The 18,819-nt window shown below is 39.4% G+C and overlaps 1 protein-coding gene across 13 annotated transcripts in view; it reads left to right on the top strand.

Moving 5' to 3' along the window:
• Positions 1-18,819, top strand: part of IQSEC1 (IQ motif and Sec7 domain ArfGEF 1) — a 357,476-nt gene that overhangs the window by 210,463 nt on the left and 128,194 nt on the right. Inside the window, exon 1 of one of the 13 annotated variants that reach the window (XM_069769838.1) lies at positions 4,441-4,665. The exons of the other annotated variants lie outside the window; for them this stretch is intronic. Within the exon in view, the coding sequence (XP_069625939.1) occupies positions 4,598-4,665 (68 nt within the window). The 5' untranslated portion in view covers positions 4,441-4,597. Of the gene's footprint in view, positions 1-4,440; positions 4,666-18,819 lie in introns of those variants that run through there. 13 annotated transcript variants of the gene reach the window in all.

The raw sequence follows: 18,819 nt of genomic DNA, 5'->3' as shown, positions 1-18,819 counted from the left end.
TTCATAGTAACTTCCGTGACAGGGGCTTGACACTCACCTCCTCTCCCTGGCTGAACCAGCAGAGCACTTTGCTTATCATGCAGGCTTTTATGCCAAATATGAATGAATCTCAGGAGGGGGGAGAGTAACAGAATGTGAGACTCCAAATTAAGCGTTGCCTTTCCATCAGTATAATTTAAAAGTAATATGCCACCTACAACTTGTAAAGGAATCTTAGCTCTAGCATTTTTAAATAGTTAGAATGATTTATGTCCCCTGTAATATCTTTGCCTGCAGCAGCTTTGTTTCCGATGTAAAATACAGAAAATAGATTAAAATCCTCCAGTTCTTTTCTGTCCATTACCTCCCTACCTTCCCCCTGACCTTTTTTTTTTTTTTTTTTTTTTTTTTTTTTTTTTTAAGAATCCTTAAGTACTCTCCATCACAGAGTGTGCTAGTAGTTGCTCTGGGTTCTTGTAGCAATCAAAACCGTTGGGAGAATCCTACTGTTGTGTGGTATGTGCTTGGTAGTGACCAAGCTGAGGGCTCTGACAAACAACTTCTGGTGAATTTTGTTCCAGCGTTTTTGAGATATTGATTCTTCCAATTGTTTTTACTCCCCTGCAAGAGCTCACCGCTTCTGTGTACAGCCTGCAAAACAAAAGATGTGTGTGTCTCAGCTGTTTCAGGTCGTCTTGGTGCAAACTCACCTGCATCAGCAGTTTCAGCCAGTGCTCTAGACTGCAGATCCGGAGTAGCTCAGCAGCAGACAGTCCGTTATGCTGACTTTGCAATAAGCAGCAATAACGCCTCAGCGAGGCAGGAATGGTTAAGAATGAATGCATCTTCAGTTGCCTCAACTATTCGCTCAGTTCTTGTAAGCAACTTGAGAGTGCCAGTATCATTATCGTCTTTGAATTAGTGATTGCGGCTGTTTAAACTAAAGATTTCTTCCTAAAAAAGTTGAGGAACATTTTAGAAAGTTGAGAATTGCTTTTCCTGTTTTACGGACAGTGAAATGCAGCTCCAAGAGACCTGGTCTGTCCACTCAATGTAGAAATGTGGAAATAAACTGGGGGAAAACTGAAGAACAATGTGACCTTCTCATGCAGGGGGCAGCACTTGATAATTGTTCCTATTAATACATAATATGTCCAAATAAAACAGTCACTCAGTGTCCTAGGGAGACATAATGATGCTGGGTTTGGAAAAGCCAGTGTACTGAAGTGGGAAGAAATTTTGGAAGGAGGCACAACTTCTTCCTGCACCTTCCTGTTACAAGTTGGCAGGATGAAGGCAGCCTGTAGTATGTGAACCGTTAGCAGGGCACTGCTGTGGGTCCAGACGTAGTGGTGCTGACATGGCTACCGAGAATGAGAGCTGTGCTGTAGATGCTTGCAAGCAGGGCATATCTAATAAAGATTCCAGGGACTATTATGGGAGAAAAAAAGATGAGCAAACTACGTATATCTGTCTGGGGAGTTCCGCCTCATACAGAGCATGGTCCCATACACAGTGTGACTGGGTGGACGCAGTGATGTCCCATGAATGGAATCTGTTGTTTTATTTCAAGGGGAAGAGATAACTGAAGTTTTCATTGCCACACCCAAAGAGGAATAATAAACCAGCCAGGCAGCAACTGTCTCCAAACAGCCCTTGTTACCAACCCACAGTCTCCGCATTGGCTAGGATTTCTTGGCCAAACGTGTGAGTGTGGGAGAAGATTGTCACTGGAATCATTACAATAGATTATGATTGATGTACAAAATGGAAAATCCATGTCAAAGACAGACGTGGTGCCAAAAGGCCCCTGCAGTGCTGGGGCTCATCTTGACTTGTCATACAGTGAAAGCAAACAAGGCTTCAAAAAAGTGAAATCATTTGATATGCTAATCTGTGCCTTGTTTCAGGCATAGTAATGTCACTGTGAACAAAGGAGAAGAAAGTAAACAGCTAAGACAAAAGGGACTTACTGTCTTATTGCTGCTGGAAAAGTTCCTCTATTCCCGAATAAGGTTTTTCTTAATGGTAAGAAATAGTTGATCAGTCAGTTTCCTCTTTGATATCCGTTCTGTTACCTCCTTGGTAATCATATTACAAAGGAGCTGTTTTCAGAAAAGGCAGCCCATCATGAGAGACAGAATTAGCCATAGGTTTTGATTCATCACCAGTTCTTCACATCTGTGTAGGTACAGAAATCACCAGCTATTAGCTGAGGCTATTAGCACCCACACTTGGTCACATCTAGCATTGTTCTCCCTGCCCTCCTGAAGCTTTACAAGATGCTCTTAGGTTTAAGCATAACTCTCAAATACCATTTCAAGGAGCACTTTACAGCAATCTGTTCTTCGTATTTACATCAGAATAAATAGCATTTATTTACATCTGAGATTTAATCATAGAACTGAAATATTAGAGTCATGTTAACTCATTATGTGATTTGCATAGTATTCAGCATTTTCTGGATGTATATTATTTTGTCTTTACAGGTTGTCTGTCAGTTCTATATTCCAAATTTGGGCCTGCCATTCCTGGCAGAATTAATGCTTTCTTAGAGGGGGGCTACCTTGATTTGTCCAGGTCTCTTTGGGAGTTGGTGGACAAATTCAGCTCATCAGGACAGGAGCTGAGATACTCTCTACACTATTTTATAAATAGTCTCCTTTCCATGGGAAATGCTGCAGCAATGATTTAAAAAACAAACCAGAAAAAAACAACCCACACACAAACCATCCCACAGCATCTCACTTCTGTCCTATGATGCTGTCACATGTTATTTTAATCCATTTGGCCACTGATTGTGCACAAATTTTAGAAACATGGATGAAGGAGGAGATTAAAATACTGTTCTCTTGTAGATCTCATCCATCTTAATCTACCTTTAGAGACAGATAAAAATACTATTCCTGAAGATGCTGGTAATATCAAAATATTCCAACTGAAGGAGAATCAAGGAATGTATAATCTAAATACATCAGCTACATTGAAGCCTCCAGTGTAAGCTCAAAGAGATGTAGTTGACACAACTGAGCATGCTGTTTGATACCTTTATACTACACAGAAAATAAACTACTAGTTTTATACTCTGTATATAATGGGCTTATTTACGCTAAATGAAATATTTCAAGTGTATACCATACAAAAAAATCAGAAAATCTATCTTGTAGGCACTTCATCTATCAAATTTGCAAGTTAAGGTGATGGACAGGGTTCAGCTGGTCTGCCTGAACTTACATAGCTTTTTCCACCGTTGAAATGTATTTCAATGATTGTGTTGAGAACAGATGTATGTTTTCTAATGTAATTATTCTTTATTGAGCCTACCAATTTAAAATGTACAATATGCTGTGGAACTTCTGACTTTTTTTATGAGCCATCAATAGCTTGGTCTGGGAATAGTTGTCAGAAAACCCCTGAAACAGAATGTACTTCAGAATAGTAGTAACAGTCACAAGATCCTAGATAAAATGGCCTTACACAAAATGGAGTTGTGCAACAGAAAACAGACATTTAATCATAAAAGCATACTGTTCGATGAAAAAGTAGCATGAACTTAGTTTCTTGATTAATTAAGTTTTATAATATAAACATGTATCTAATGTCTTTGATCCAGAAGAGCCCCTGATAATCGTGCTGTTGACCTCATTGTAGAGAAGAGAGTGTGGTCTCAGTGGGCTGAGCGAAGGCTTAGGAAGTTTTAATCTGTCATAGCAACAACACTAACTTTCAGGGTGGTCTTGGAGAAACCAGGGCAGAATTTAAAGGGCTTGTCCTTCAGTTAAAAAGATTAATAATAATTGCAACAACAATAATAATACTTTTCTCTAAGGTTGATTCCGTGTGTGTGTGTATTGAGGCTTAAGTTCTATTCAAACTTTTGGCAATAAATGCTGTGTGTTTAAACTGGTCAGCACAGTAAGAGGATTCCATATGCATAATGAATAAGTTGAGGTTTGGGTTTGGTTTTTTTGTTTTGAGTTTGTTTTGTTTTGTTTTATCAGATATTGCCATTTTTTTGGATGTAATTTGTAGGCTAAGTGTCATAGCTGATATTCAGTACTGAAAGTCATAACTTTGTATGTGTTCAAATACGGCTTTGGAAAATGACTCATTACTTCTTTTGGCACTAAAAAGTTTATTACAGTATGCAAGAAATTTTGCAAACAGTTGAGAGTTTATTCAGCCTAAACCATTTGATTTAGTGTGTATTTGGGAAGCATTTACAGTTCTCGTAAGTGAGGTTACTGGACTGTTTTTTTTGAACTGAAATGAATTAGAATAACTTCGCAGGTGCTGCATAGATAGGTTTCTCTTACTTGACAACTTGGAGCAATATTATATGTAGCTTTCTGAACAGCCTCTAATAATCTCTTCTGGCTTGCAAATAATGTAAACAACAAGTCTTGTAAATCATGAAGAAAGAAGTAACCCGAGACTTCAGATGAGAAAGCTGGCTTCTCTGAGTTCATTTGAGTGGAGGTCGGAGGAATGACTTGGAAATCGTGAATCAGTGCTTGGCTGCTGCATGAACCTTGGACTTAGTCGTGTGCTGCTAAACTTACTTGTTCCTTGAGTTACTTGAAATCTTTTTCACTTTGCAAACGCTTCAGAGAAGGTCATGAAGGGAGATGGCAGTGCAATGTGGAATCTGATGTGGAAATACTGCATTTCTGTCAGGACAATCAGGTATGGTAAGAATATATAAAACTTTATTTTGTGGTAAGTCTGAAAACTGCCTGTATTTAAGATCGTCTGCCCTACTGCTTGTATTCTTTCCCTCTGCATGGTTAACTCTAAGTAGTCTGAGATTATTATTAGGCTAGATTCTTACTTGTCCTTATACTAAAGCTGTGAAAAAAAAAAATACAGGATTATTGCAAAAAATCTTCAAGGAAAGTGGAGTTTTCATGATTTCAGAGTCTTGGAAGTACCTCTGTCTCATTTACAAGCAGGCAAAAGTTGGAATATGAAAGAAACCTTATTTTCATGACTACTTGCTTATCATAATTTTCTATTTATTTTCTCTTCCAAATCCAGAGATACAGCATGTGTTCTTAGCAGACCACAAGCATCATTTGCTCAGACAAAGGGGAAGGGGGGCAGAAAAGAAGGTGGCTTTTATGGCAGAATAGAACTCTGAAGTTTCAAATGTCTCTAAGCTAGTGTAGTGCTACAATCTTACCTGTGTGTGTTATGTGAAAATGCAGCCGACTTAAATAAGATGACAGGCTGTGGCTGCTGTGCATCGCTGGGCACATTCTTTGAGTGGTTCGTGTTTGACATGCTGCATGCTCCCTGCCAAGAGCAGTTGCTGTGGATTCCAGCAGAGTTTATTCCAGGAATGGAGCTATTAAGCGAGACGCTTGGTGATTGTGCGTTCTCACAGCAATTTTATATATTTAAAAATAGCTAGCCATCTTCGTGCTATAGTTTCTTCATGTTACATGGTTATATGATTTGAATGGTACATTTTGTCACACAAGCCTCCCTTGAGAAATCACATAATCTAAATAATTAGTGCATTTCACACTGCATAATTATTCTGTGCTGAGGAAAAAGTTTAGAGAGCCTGAATTCTTGCATGAACTTTCATTACAACCAGAATGGGACTGTGGAGAGCTTTTTATCATCAGGGTCCTGAAATAAAGCTAAAAAGTCCCTTAGTTCCCAGCAGACAGTGAGTCAATATAATAGAAACTGAAATAATCCCTGAGAGAGGATTTGATTAAGATGCAAGTCATTTTATTTATGATCTGAGTTTAGAACCAGAAGCAGAGGGAATGCCTGAAACAAACTGGACCAGTGCTTAAATCCAGAGAAAAAGTCTTTACAGCACAGATGTTCATCCCAACCTCCATACTGCTGGAAATGTCCGAGAAAAGTCCTGTGCAAAACTCTGAAGTTATAAAGGTGTATGTTCCTACTGAGACTAAGCTTCAAAGGTTCCTGGGAGCACTTGGGTGTGGCTATTTTTCTGAAGTTTAACATGCAAGTTGTGCTCACATGTAAACATCCACTTCTTTCTTTTATCAGTGACCTTACTACTGTTCAGAATATGTAGGTTGAATGCTAGTGTAATGCAAAGTAATATTGCTCTTTGTTACAGTACTATGAGTATTTTCAGTTAATGTGTTTGGTTGTTTTAACAGATCCTATTTTCTTTGGCAGCGACACCAATGAGTTTGAAAGCATTAAGAAAAAAAGAATTTTTCCTTTGTGGAAAAAGATCTCTTCCACCTTAATTTGCTTTTATGATATCCTTCAGAAATCCTGAAACTCTCCCTGTGTTTTGGAAGGCTTCAGTAACCATTCTGGCTCATGTTCTTATCCATCACGTATGAGGCTCTACCAGTCCTTCTGCCTCTCTGCCTCCTTCCCTGTCTAGAAGACTGTGAAGCCCAGGCAGCCCCTGCTGGAGATTTCAGTCAGCCTCAAAGTGTTTTTATACCAGTAGAGTGAGTTTGCTTTTTCCCTCTGCGTGTAAGCTGCTCTTGTAAAAGCACTTCTACGCGCTCTCAGTGCCGCCGCACTGAACAGCAGTGTATTGCATTGACTACACTGGACCAGTTGTACTACAGCTCCTTACGTATGCGCAAGGCCTGAATGAGGGGTTTTATGCCTCACTGAGAAAACAGTCCCACTCCAAAAGGAAAATTATTATTAACTGGGTTTTAGGGTTGGTCTTGTTTCCATTGGACTCCAGCAGCTTTAAAAGAAATATTTGACTGAGTCTTTGTTGTCTGTTTTAATTAGACTGTGTGGCTTGGGGGCAGAGAGATCGTCCACATCCATGTATATGTGTTTAAGTTTGTGACTAGACCTTAAAATCATAGAGTCATGCCTGTTAGCAAGGTGAGATACATGTGTAGTACTAGAGGAAAATGCAGTGGTTTGCTTTTTGCATAGGGGAGCTTTAGGTAATGCTGGAATAAGCTTAGGAGAGAGCAGGATGGTGTAATGTGGTGTTGTGGTTTAACCCCAGCCATCAACTAAGCACCACCCAGCCGCTTGCTTGCTCCCCCTGGATTGGGATGTGGGAGAGAATCAGAAGAGTTGACAGTGAGAAAACTCGTGGGTTGAGATAAACACAAGTTTCACAGGTAAAGCAAAAGCTACGCATACAAGCAAAGCAAAGTAAGGAATTCATTCACTAGTTCCCATTGGCAGGCAGGTGTTCAGCCATCTCCAGGAAAGCAGGGCTCCATCACACATAACGGTGACGTAGGAAGACAAATGCCATCACTCCAAACTTCACACACCCCCTTCCTCCTCCTTCCCCCAGCTGTATATGCTGAGTATGATGTCACATGGTATGGCTGTGACCCCTCACAACTTCTTGTGCCCCCCCAGTCTACTTGTTGGTGGGGTGGGGTGAGAAGGAGAAAAGGCTTTGGCTCTCTGTAAGCACTGTTTAGCAATAATGAAAACATCCCTGTATTATCAACATTGTTTTCAGCACAAATCCAAAATACAGCCCCATACCAGCTACTATGAAGAAAATTAACTCTATCCCAGCCAAAACTAGCACATGTGGAAATATACTGCACTGTCTAAATGTCGTCTTTGTCTTCTGTGCGGTGTTGGCCTACTCCTAGAGCAAAATTGCAAAAATGACAAAGATGAAGGTGTTTCTTCACTAACGCACCAAAGCTGAGCTTGTGGCACTTAACATGAAACTTCTGTCCTTTAAAAGAGCTCAGTTCTCTGAGCCCCCATGAAGCCTACGATATTACCAGGTTACCTCCCAAGGCGCAGGAGGGACAGGGTCTGGCTACATCCCCAAACCACAGAACAAGCAGTGGGGTGATTCCTGAGCCCCGGGACAGTGCCCACCTGGAGCTGGTGTTCCCAGGTATCCAGGGGGAGAGTTGTCAGTCCTGTCCAATTTGCATTGTGTTTCCACCTTAAAGGATAGAGGATCATTATCCTTTTCCCTTGGCCAAGCCAATCTCCCCCAAGGCCAGCCGTGACTCATGCCACACCGTGGTATTTTTGACTCTCCTTGCCAACAGCAGTCACTACCTGCACAAGAGGTGTTAAGTGTTCCTGCCCTGAGCGCTGCAAGTTGTCTCCAATATTTCTGAAAAGGGGAATAATGGTGTTTGCCACCGGCACTGTTCCTAAGTGAGGGGCAGGGCAGTATCGCTGCCTGTGCTGTCACAGCAACCTCCGCTCGACTCGCCCTTCTCGCTGACCGCACTGCTGTCCCAGTATGTGTGCGGAGGGCAAACAGTGCCCTTCCTGCTCCTCTGAAGTTCACTGTGAGGGAGTATTGCGCTAAATAGCAGTGCTTTCCTCTGCTGGTGAGTGCCTGCTTGTGATGATATTCACAGGTGGAAAACTCTCCCAAAATCAGAAATTTGGCAACGCATGAAAGTAGAACTGGGGTTAAAGCATCAGTAGTCGTTTACTTCTGTTAAAGTTACATTTTAGTAACCCACCATAGATGGGGGATAGGCAAATATACAATTAGGAAATTGTTTGTCAACATACTCAGATTAGCCATTGTGTTTATAGGGTTGCGTCAGTATTAAAACAGAGGAACACAAGTTATATAAAGACAGGGAGCAGATCAGCTGCATGCAGAATTACTCGTTCCCTTGGTAATGTGCTATATGCCAGCCAGCCTGTAAGGATGGGGCTAGTGGTTAGAGGAGCAGACTGGAGCCATCTGAATCAGCAGATCCACAGCCCACAGAGAATAAATTAAAGGGTTTATAGTAATGTAATGCATAGTTTTCGGCTTGCATCTTAAAGTTCCATTTGCGAGTAATGGAGGAAAACAGTCAATAGTTAGTTCTTAGTGCTCTGCACATCTGGAAAAAAGTAAGAATTAGTCTTCAGTATGAGTTGTCATGGAGTTTCTTCACTTATTTTCCTTCTGCTACAAACATTTTCCATCTTGGTTCAGTCATACTTTATTTTTAGTTGTCTGCTTTGGGTTTTTTTTCTGAAGACTGACAGAAGAGTGCTGCATTTTCATCAAGGAAAAATAACACCCTGACAAGTGAAAGGGTCGCAGCTGGGCTTTAATTGCATTTTGGGCAACACGAGCTACTGTAGCTACGTAGGGGAGGGGCAGTCGTCGAAGTTTGGAGCATGTAAAGGCAGTTTGGTGTATCTTGTTTAGGGGCTTATTCATAAATGTTCTGAGCATCCACACTGCATCATGAAAGCTCAAACTACTCTAAATAATTAAACAGGGGTCAATGTAAAGGAATAATACAATGAATATGTTAGTCCACAGTTTATGTTCAGTGATGGTATTGCCCCATATGTTATTGCAGCTCCTTGCTCCTGCTTCCAGACTGTCCATGCAGGGTGCCAGCACAAGCGTTGTACAGCCATGCAGGAAAGCCAGCAGGAGAAAAAGGGGTGGTTTTCCATCCAGGTGGTTGCAGTGGTGGGGTTCACCCAAGGCCCCACAAAAGAGCTTGTGTTCCTGTTGGGCAAGGGAGTATAACAAGTGCTGGTGGGAGAGCAGGGGGACACAGTGCTCACACAGCTGAAGTGTGACTTCACCTTATGGGAGATAGCATGGGCTGAAGAGACAGGACTAAGCCAAGGTTAGACAGAGTCTGCTCTGTAGTTCATTGGCAAATAGCAGCATTCTCTTCCTATGGATGTTTAGCTGTCACATGTAACCAACGATAATGGGATATATAATTAGATATTTAATTTAGGCATTTCAGTTGTCATCTGAAATGGAAATGAGAATACCCACCTCAGATATTCCTCCTGACACCTACAGGGTTAATGTTTGTGAAACGTATCTCAGAAAAGGAGAATAGGTGTTACATATTGTTACAGTAGTAAGCAATAGAGTTGGCACCTTTTGTTAAGATCAGACACTAACAAAGTGATTTTCCTATATCTATTTTATGGCTTAAAGGTGAACAAGAATTACTAAAAATTCACTTCTAAGACTAAAAAAACCCAAAACCAAACAAACAACAAAAAAACCTTCCATGTTGACTCCTGTATCTCCAGAATGTGTTTATTTTTGTATTCAGTCTCTGTGTGGGTTTCTTTGTCATCTGCAAAATGCTGCACTTGAGAAGCTACAAGACAAACCTGAATGCAAGTCGTCATTCAGTCTGGATGCTTTAATCTTCATATAGTGCATGGCTTTCTATAGCTATTAGTCTTGTATTTTAAGCTAGTACAACTGTAATTATCCTAGTGCAAACCTTCCTTTGGGTTAAAAGATCTCTTCAGCATGACAGTGCCAATAGCCACACAGCACTTAATGAATTTTTAATAAGCCTTTGATGCCAGTATAACAAATCATTGTGAGGTTAGGGTGAAGTTGGTGTCTTTAGAATTCTGTGTTAGGAGTGTATGAATGTGTCCTGTGCATTTTGCATACTTTAATATATTATTTGGATAAAATGTACCATGTTTCTCCTGTTGTCTCTGGTCTATGCATAGGAATCTGGAGATGAAATCATTATGGCATTAATTCCTCTGAGCTCGGTTGCTCTACCTAGAGGAGACTTGTTCAAGGGGTGAATTACACGTTGCTTTGGTTTTGTTTTGGGCTGATATTTTTTCAACTCAGTTAACTGTCTTTAAATGTTGCTTCTGTTCAGCTAGGGCATATCTGTGTTTACACAGCTATATTATTTCAATCTGATTGTTAATGTAAATTAGTGGTTTGTGATTTAAGTTCAGGAAGGGCATGGTGAGCTTAAGCAGGTTACAGGTGACAGATCTGTTAGAGCAGACAACCAGAACCTCATCAGCTCCTTTTGCTTTTTTTTTTGTTTTTTTTTTTTTTCTATGAGCAAAAATTGCTCCTACTTAGTATTTTCATGTGCTCTTTTTGTCTTGTGCTATGCTCTCTTTCTCCTTGTGCACCACTTGCTGTATTATTGCTAAAAGCTTAAAATGTATAGGCAGGGGCTGTTAGAGACAGCAGGTGATTTCAGTTTAATCCTTGCTAGAGTTTCAGTGTAAAAAGTACCACAGAATTTGCAATATTTGTATATAATTAAGCCTTTCTTCACATAGAAAACTCACAGGTGAGGGTCAGCTACCTTGGAAGTATACAGAAATTGTCAGTCCAGCAGCAGGGCTTCTTGTTTGTGTGTTTTCCTGTACAAAAAAGTCAAGGTACCTTATGAACTTAAAGACTGTGTGTTTTTCAAGAAGGGTCGAGTAACTGCAAAATATGGAAGTGATGCACCAGTGTGAGATCCGAAGGCTGTTTTTAGTCACTGCCCACATCGGTTTCATTCTAGAGGGTTTGTTCCTTTATTTTAAGGCTGAGTCTACTGAGCTGTTCCGGTATAAAAGGACCTGAAGCCAGCTTAGCTAATTAGCTAAAAATGGAATCAACTTCTAGCCCTCTTCTGAGTTGTCATGTCTTTGCATTAAAACAGTTGCAACACTGTTTAGCTCAAACCTTTAGTTTGGGCTAAGAGCAGCCCTGGGTTTAAACTATGCCAAAGCTCTGTCCTTTCACGATGCAGGGTATAATGATATGCATTGAAACCCTAGAAGTCAGAAACCTAATCGAAGGTGGTCCAGAGAAGTTAACAGACTGTTTTATTATTTATTTACACAGACCTTTCAAAAGAGCTTGTTGATGCAGAACCATAGGTTACTGAACTGGTAAAATTGTTTGTCTAGTGATGGAGGAGTTCAATTATTTTAAGGTAGCTTTTTGTATTTGCATGCTTGCTGTAGGTGATGCATATGGTAAAAATGTATGTGGCAACTTCTAGAACAGAACTACTGTTTGAGGTTTATACTGCCTTCCACTGCTAGTCCTATTGCTTGATGTCTTCTCAGACCTACCTAGAAATTGGCATTTAGGATTTGTTTTGAAAGGATACTGCTTCTGTTGTTGCTCTTAGATTACTCAGTTCTTTGGTTTGTATTTTTTATATTTTAAGAACTCCCAAAGCAGCCTTTCAGCTTGTGACTTTCTGCTCTGAACGTACAGACAAGAAACAAACTATATGGAAGTGTTACTTGCTCTTCAGTTTGAACAGAATTATCTTCTAGTGGACTCTAAAACAAATCAGGTAGAGAGAAAATAAAGCTCTAAGCTTATCTAGTTTTAATGAGATCATGCATTTTCCAGAAGGAGTCAGATGACATTTTAGTAATTGGTGAGTACTGATCAATTTAATGCTTATGAATCATGTGATTAACATCAGTGGATACTGTGATTTGATCATAGTATGAAAAGCATGGTATGTGAAATTATTTTAATGAAAAAACTTCTGCTTAAATGCCTGGTAAAGGTTTTATTCCTTTTCTAATAGGAATTCATTTTGCTATACAAGTGTAATTTCTAATTCTGGATATGTTTTTGCTGTTCTCCATGCAATATCTGCCTATTAATCACTTTCTTTGACAATAATCATAAAACCAGCAAGAATTTATGCAGTAAGCAGAGTGTCCTGTGTTCAGTCATCTTTTAGCAGGAGACAATAAATTCATTCATATAATTAACTGCCTGACAAGTATCAAGTGACTGAAGTGTTTGAAGTGTTTTTAGATTGTTGGGGTTTTTCCTTTACTTGCCAGTGAGGGGGGCGGGATGGCAGAACTGCTTAATTAGGAGAGTTTAGGGTCTCATGACAACTGCAGTAACAGACAAATATTAAAAAAAAAAAAAAAAATGAAAGCTCATCACATATGTATTTACTTCACACCCTCTGACTGGTTAATGAAACTTAAGCAGAACTTAAGGTAGGCGAGGCACGATTGCCTGACCTGCTGCGCTTGTGGAGCGTTTCTGTGCTGAGTGTACTGAGGTGCAAACCTGCATGCTGCAAACTCATCAATTAAAAATTAAATATGTTCTGAGTTAGTCACATCTGCGTTCATCTTCTGGAAAAGTCTCAGCAACATGCACGGCATTTTGCATTTAATGAATTCTCATTGGTTTGTGATATCAGAGTAATGAATAGTATTCTCTAATAACATCAGGGGGCCACTTTCATGGTCTAATGGGGCCTGTTTTGTACAGGGAGCAACACCATGACTGTAAATTACACAGGGGGGATTGCCACCCTGACATGAAACATTCTGGCTCAGCTCTCCTGAAAGTTACTTATTTTCACATAAATTGTTTTTCTAATATGGATGTTTTCTTGGACATAATTGTTTACCACATCATCTTGAGGACTAGGTTATGTTCACAGCCACAGTTCTGTCACCACTTGCTTTCCTGAGTATAACTTCGCATTATTCGGGTATCAAAACAAGCAGTCTTTCAGAGGAGATCCTTGATAAAAGCTTCCCAACGCTTATGCTGCTGAATTAAGGTAGCATGAACTGCTGTGCCCATGTAGTACCTGTGATACCTGTTCTGTGTTGTCTGCCAGTTAGCTGAATCTCATACGTAAAGCAAAACTAGTATGACAGCTCAGTTGTTTGAGAAACTGCACCACTGCCTGTGCTCCATGATGCAGTTAGTGTTAGCTGCGTACGCTGCTGCTTCCTTGACAAGGAGAGTTTTGCTATGACCTTTGGCAGAGATCTGATGGTACTATTTCATCTGCAGCCTGTATGCTTTTTCGTGTTAAAGCAAGAGATATTTCAAAAAAATCTGGGCGGGTTGTGATAGCTCTGTCAAAAAGGCAGACTACAAAGCCAGCGCAGGCTGGTGCAAAGGGAAATACAACCTTTCTGTTGCTTGGAAGCCTTCAGAATATATTATGAGTCTTATGGTAACACATTTTTCTGTTAAAAGCTCAGTGGGATTGCAATCTCGTCTGTTGCCCACAAGCCTTGGAAGAGGATCTCTTTGGCTCAAGTTTTCTGAACGTTTGTTCCACCTTTGACTTTTAAATGACTCTTTGGCTCTTTCTCCGTTGGTGGCAGAGGGGGAACTGTGTGTCTGTGGTCAGTCCTTCCTCAGCAAGAAGGCATTTATTGACCACCTGGGAAGGGCACACAGTCCCGTGGCCACTGCAGCTCTGGGTAAAGCATCTGGGCAATTTCAGAGAAAGTTGTGGGAAGGGGATGCTGAGCTTCTGATGCCTCCTGGAAGATAAAAGGCATTTTTGCACTTTTGCCTTGGCTCCTCTTATCTAAGAGCGAGTCTTGCTTGCCTTTGGAAGAAGTGGATAGAAGTAATAGCTATGATTGGCAGATATAGGTATAAAAAAGCTTTATAAAAGCCATAAAAACAGCTTCAACGCTGTTATTGTTGGTTTTTACTGTGTTCCTAAGGAAATGGAAGCTGATTTAACAGAAGTTTGAAAACCATATTAGCAGTTACCATTTGTTAAATAGCATATTTTTAATCTTAGGCATTCAGCTTAGATTTAAAGCTCAGTTGCAATTTACTTAGAATTGTTGGATATCCATAAAATGCCTGCAGGCCTGTATACTGCTAAATACAAATTCTGCATAGGTAGATGCATTTGTATCAGCAGATTTTTGTATGGCCTAGTTCCCTTTCATGTTTAAATCAGAAGAATGAACTATTCCACCAAATCAATGAAATAGGGGCAGATTGATCTTTTCAATAGCTTATTATCTGTCTGAAATTGTCTTTTGATATTTCAAAATAAGTGAAAACTAGGCAATATGAAAAGCATACTTTTTATCTGACTATTTAGGAGAGCTTAATCTGAACTGCTATAGGTACACAGCTCTGAATTTAAGCACTTTTCCACTAATAGCAATACTCAAGACCTCTGTCTTGCAGTCTGCTCAGTTGTGTGATTTTTCTGGACATGTATACAAAGACCTGATGATAGATTTTCACTGTCTGTATATTTTCAAGTTAATGTAACAAACACTTGTGGCGGAAAGGGGCCAGTGAGATGGAGATAAATACTTGAGCTCTTTCCAAATGGTCAGTGTTAATTCTTTAAAAACAAACACATGGAAAAGAATGCGAACCTTAAAGGCAACCTCTTCAAAAACTTGTCCCAAGTTGTTTATCCTGTTTCAGGCCCTGAAACCGCTGTATTTTACTGGTTATTCCACCTCTGTATTCTAAGTACTTGAGCAGATTTGTTACTCAGATTATTGAGTCTTGCACAGTAGCTCACATCCACACCTTCTGACACTATTCCACTTAATGCCCATCTTGCAGGGACAGGCATAGCTATGGTGTTTCTTGGAATATGAATGGGGTGGAGAGGGAGAAATTATGCTGAAAAGGGTTTAAATGATACTTCATAAATACTTTTTGTGCCTATGCTGTGCTAGCCTGCTTCCCGCCATCTGATTGTCCTGACATGTTGGTTTTGCCGGTATAACAAACTGTTAAGCTACGTGAGATAGATAAGGAAAAGAACCCACAGTAAAAATAGGCTGCCAAAAAAATGGGTCAGGGCTAATGGGTTAGTATGATCAGGGCTTCTTACACCATTGTCACTTCTGGAGGAAATGTTCAGCGAACAAAAGCATAACCACACTGGCAAAGCCCTTTCCTCCAAAATAGTGAAACAATGAAGCTTTTAAAGAAATTGGGAGTGGACTCCCTTAAAGTCTATATGCCACATGAGCCATTTCAAAGCAAAGATGGAGACAGGTGTTCATGCAAAGATAGCCAAAATGAAAATCATACGGTCACTGAAAGACGCACAGATCCCTTCTTAATACAAGTCCCGGTAGTAGCAGGCATGTGGCTATTCAGCTGCTTCTTTAAACCAAAAAACAAAACCAACCAAACAAAAACCACACACACACAAAAACCTTGTGCAAGTTATTTCTCTGTCTGATACTCTATATTTCATAGTATGTATTCAACCATTAAATAAGTTTACTGGCTTAGTAGTGTTCTGTATCAATATTTGATCCTTTCCTCAGACTTTAAAGAAAAGATGGTATATTTGAGGCACTTAGGAGCCTTATGGGAAAGTTCCGAGCACACTGGGAAAGCTACACGAGTGGTCAATACTGTAAAGCTGTTTTGAGGAGGGGAAAGTTGCTTGGTTCATATTTGTAAATATACTGAAGGGTTGCTGGTTTGTTGGTGGGTTTTGTTAATTTAGTAGTTTAGGGATCCTAGCATGACCATCTCGAGATGAGGACTAAGAACGCTCTCAGAACAGGGAGTCTTGAAGCCTTAACAAAACTCATTATTTTATAGACATTTTCATCTGATTGTTGGTGACTGTAAATGATCTGAATTCAGGTCTAAAGGTACGTAGTATCCTAGACAATCCAGTTTTCTGAAGTAGAAATTCTGGGGTAGCACAAAGCTGAATTTTTCTAAAATGAAAATAAATAAGTTCAGGAGGGAAGAAGAAAGCCTTTCATGACTTTCTTATACTTTTAGGAGATGAAAAAGGATTGCTAACACACTTCCCTCCCTTATGTCTAACCTTTCAAGAGACTTTTTTTGCGAGGTGATGACCCGCTATCTATTGGTGTCTGCTCAGAACCATTAGTTCATTGGGACTATTCTGTCTTTAATTTTCTAAGTGGTGAGGTCAGATATGTGGTCTTTGCCTTCTCTACTCTATACTAGTGGCTAATGATGCTATTAATAAGAGGAACTGTGTACCTAATTTTCCATCAAAGAAGCAGAAAAAATACATCTATGTCCTTAGGGTACCGGTATCCATATGTCTAAACCAGATGAGACTGGTAAGAAAACAAGAGACCTGTGATGGTAGTCTCAGCCTTTTCCATACCTGTCTCTAATTTTTAATGTCTATCAAAGCATAAAAGATGAATTTCACTATGTCTAAATCTGTTGAGAGAGAAGGGAGGGAAACATTTTGTCCAAGTAGTCGGTGTCCATTAAAAAGGGAGATGAACTTTCCACAGTGCTTTAGAAAATTGCTTTAAAATCTGGCCCCAATGTGTGCTATTCATTCATTCTTCATAGCTTTCCTTTCAAAAAGCTTTTAAAAATTCTAAGCACAGGGCTAGGATGCACTTTGGGTTGTGAAATTATCTTTGCAGACCTTGGAATTTTTTTCCGATGGTAATTTCAGAGCTCATATGTCAACAAATCAGTGTACGGTATTATAATTTCCCTCTGGACTTTTAAAATCTATACCTCCAGGGGAAATCTAGGGACCATATGATGTCAGCTCTGAACACATTAATAAGAATGAAATGCAACATTTGTTAAAGATAAAATCCTTTCATCAGAGAAACATCCTATTTTTCTGATTAAGTGGTGTGTTAATGTTAGATCACATTGACTAGAAGTTTCTGGATATCAGCTAGACTGACAAGCTCTGACCAGCTTTAAAAATACCTGGAATCCTCCTCTTGGCATTGAAATACACAAACATTTGCTAAAGTAATTACTTTTGTTGAATGAATCAGTGGTGTGTCTTGGGAATTTGCTGCTGCTGAAGATTTTTTTTTTTCCCCTTCAACCTACGTTTCACAAAGGAATTCCTTGCAAAGGCTGCAAAAGGCTTAATATAATCAATCCACATGCAAATAAATATAACTACATTAGTTCTTAAATAGAAGGAAGACACTGGAAAAATCTCAAACTAAGGCATATTGTTCTTTGGCAAATATTTTTCAAGTGTTTCCTCCTCTTCAAGCTGGAGATCCTTCTAATTAAACAGCTATGGCAACAAATGCTGTCCAGCCAAGGGTCAGGTATAAAGTTCAAATCCCAGATGGTTGATATCTGTATGTGACTTATCTACCAGATGGGTTCAAATGTTCCACTGGATTTTTTTTTTATTCTTTTCTCTCACCCTTCCAGTATTAAGGCAATTTGTTATATGCCTATCAAATATTTATACTGTTTTTCTATTGACTTTTGCTAAGAATTATTTAGGTAGGAGGAGAAGTTTCCCCAGAGCGTGTTCTACCACTTGAGAGATACTTTGTTCAGCATTCCCTTCCTATCAATTTCTGCAGTTAAGAGTTTCCAAGGGCGCCCTAAAAAAAGGACAGGAATAAAGGGCACGCAATCATGAGGTTGAGGAGAAAGAGGGGTAACATTGTTAGTATTTACTTTTACTGTTTCTGTGGATAGTTAAAGCCTCTGTGCTTTTATAGGATAATCAATACAAATTTAAAACAATTTTGATGATTATCACTGATGAAGCACAGGCTGATTGTAAAGCTTATCATCACTGGTAGCTACATAAAAATACAGCAATAGACTGTCTGTCTTTGGGTTTATTTTTTACTATATGCTACTATTAAACAGCCTAGGTAATGCAAATGGTATCATGTTGATTTAATTGCGTATTTTTTAAATAGATCTTAAATTTTGTAAAGCGAGCTTTCTCATGGAGATGAGGACTTAGATTTCTAATTCCTGGTGTTTATAGCCTTTTTGACTTTTGGAAGACTACATGGTAGGAGGTTACAGTTTCTTTTGGTTTAAATTCCAAAACCAGAGTGGTTCAGAAGTTTACATATAAGCAATAAGCAAGACAGAAACCAATTCTGAACTCTAGAAAATATGACAAGAAGGTCTTAACAGAACAGAAGCTGAGTATTATTGCATTCATTACTTTTCTCTAATCTATTTTACATTGCATTAAGTACAACGGTCAAACTGGTGTTATTCCCAAACTGTGGTTAGTATTCAAAATACCTTCAAAACTTCAGATTCAAAATCTAAATTAGATTAGAAACTGAATTAAATGTTTTAGAGAAGTGCTCGTTTAGATCTTTTGTGGCTTTGTGTTTGAAAGGTTCAGTATTCTTGCTTTTGTCACTAGAAAAATGGTATCAAACATGAAAAGAAAAAAACCCCAACAAACAAACAAAAAACCCTTACCAACCAACCCCCACACACACACTTTTGAAGGTTAACCTTCCATAAACCTGGAAGGCAGATTTGCCTGAATTTGCTCAGCTTGAATGTTTATCCCAGGGTTGGTGGGTTTTGCCAGTACATTTGCAGGTGCTCTGTGATAGTCTGTCTAT

Source organism: Haliaeetus albicilla, chromosome 24 (assembly GCF_947461875.1).
Source record: "Haliaeetus albicilla chromosome 24, bHalAlb1.1, whole genome shotgun sequence".
In the NCBI taxonomy this organism is placed as follows: domain Eukaryota; kingdom Metazoa; phylum Chordata; class Aves; order Accipitriformes; family Accipitridae; genus Haliaeetus; species Haliaeetus albicilla.
The sequence above is the reverse complement of the archived record's forward strand: the minus strand, read 5'-3'. Positions and strand labels throughout refer to the sequence as shown.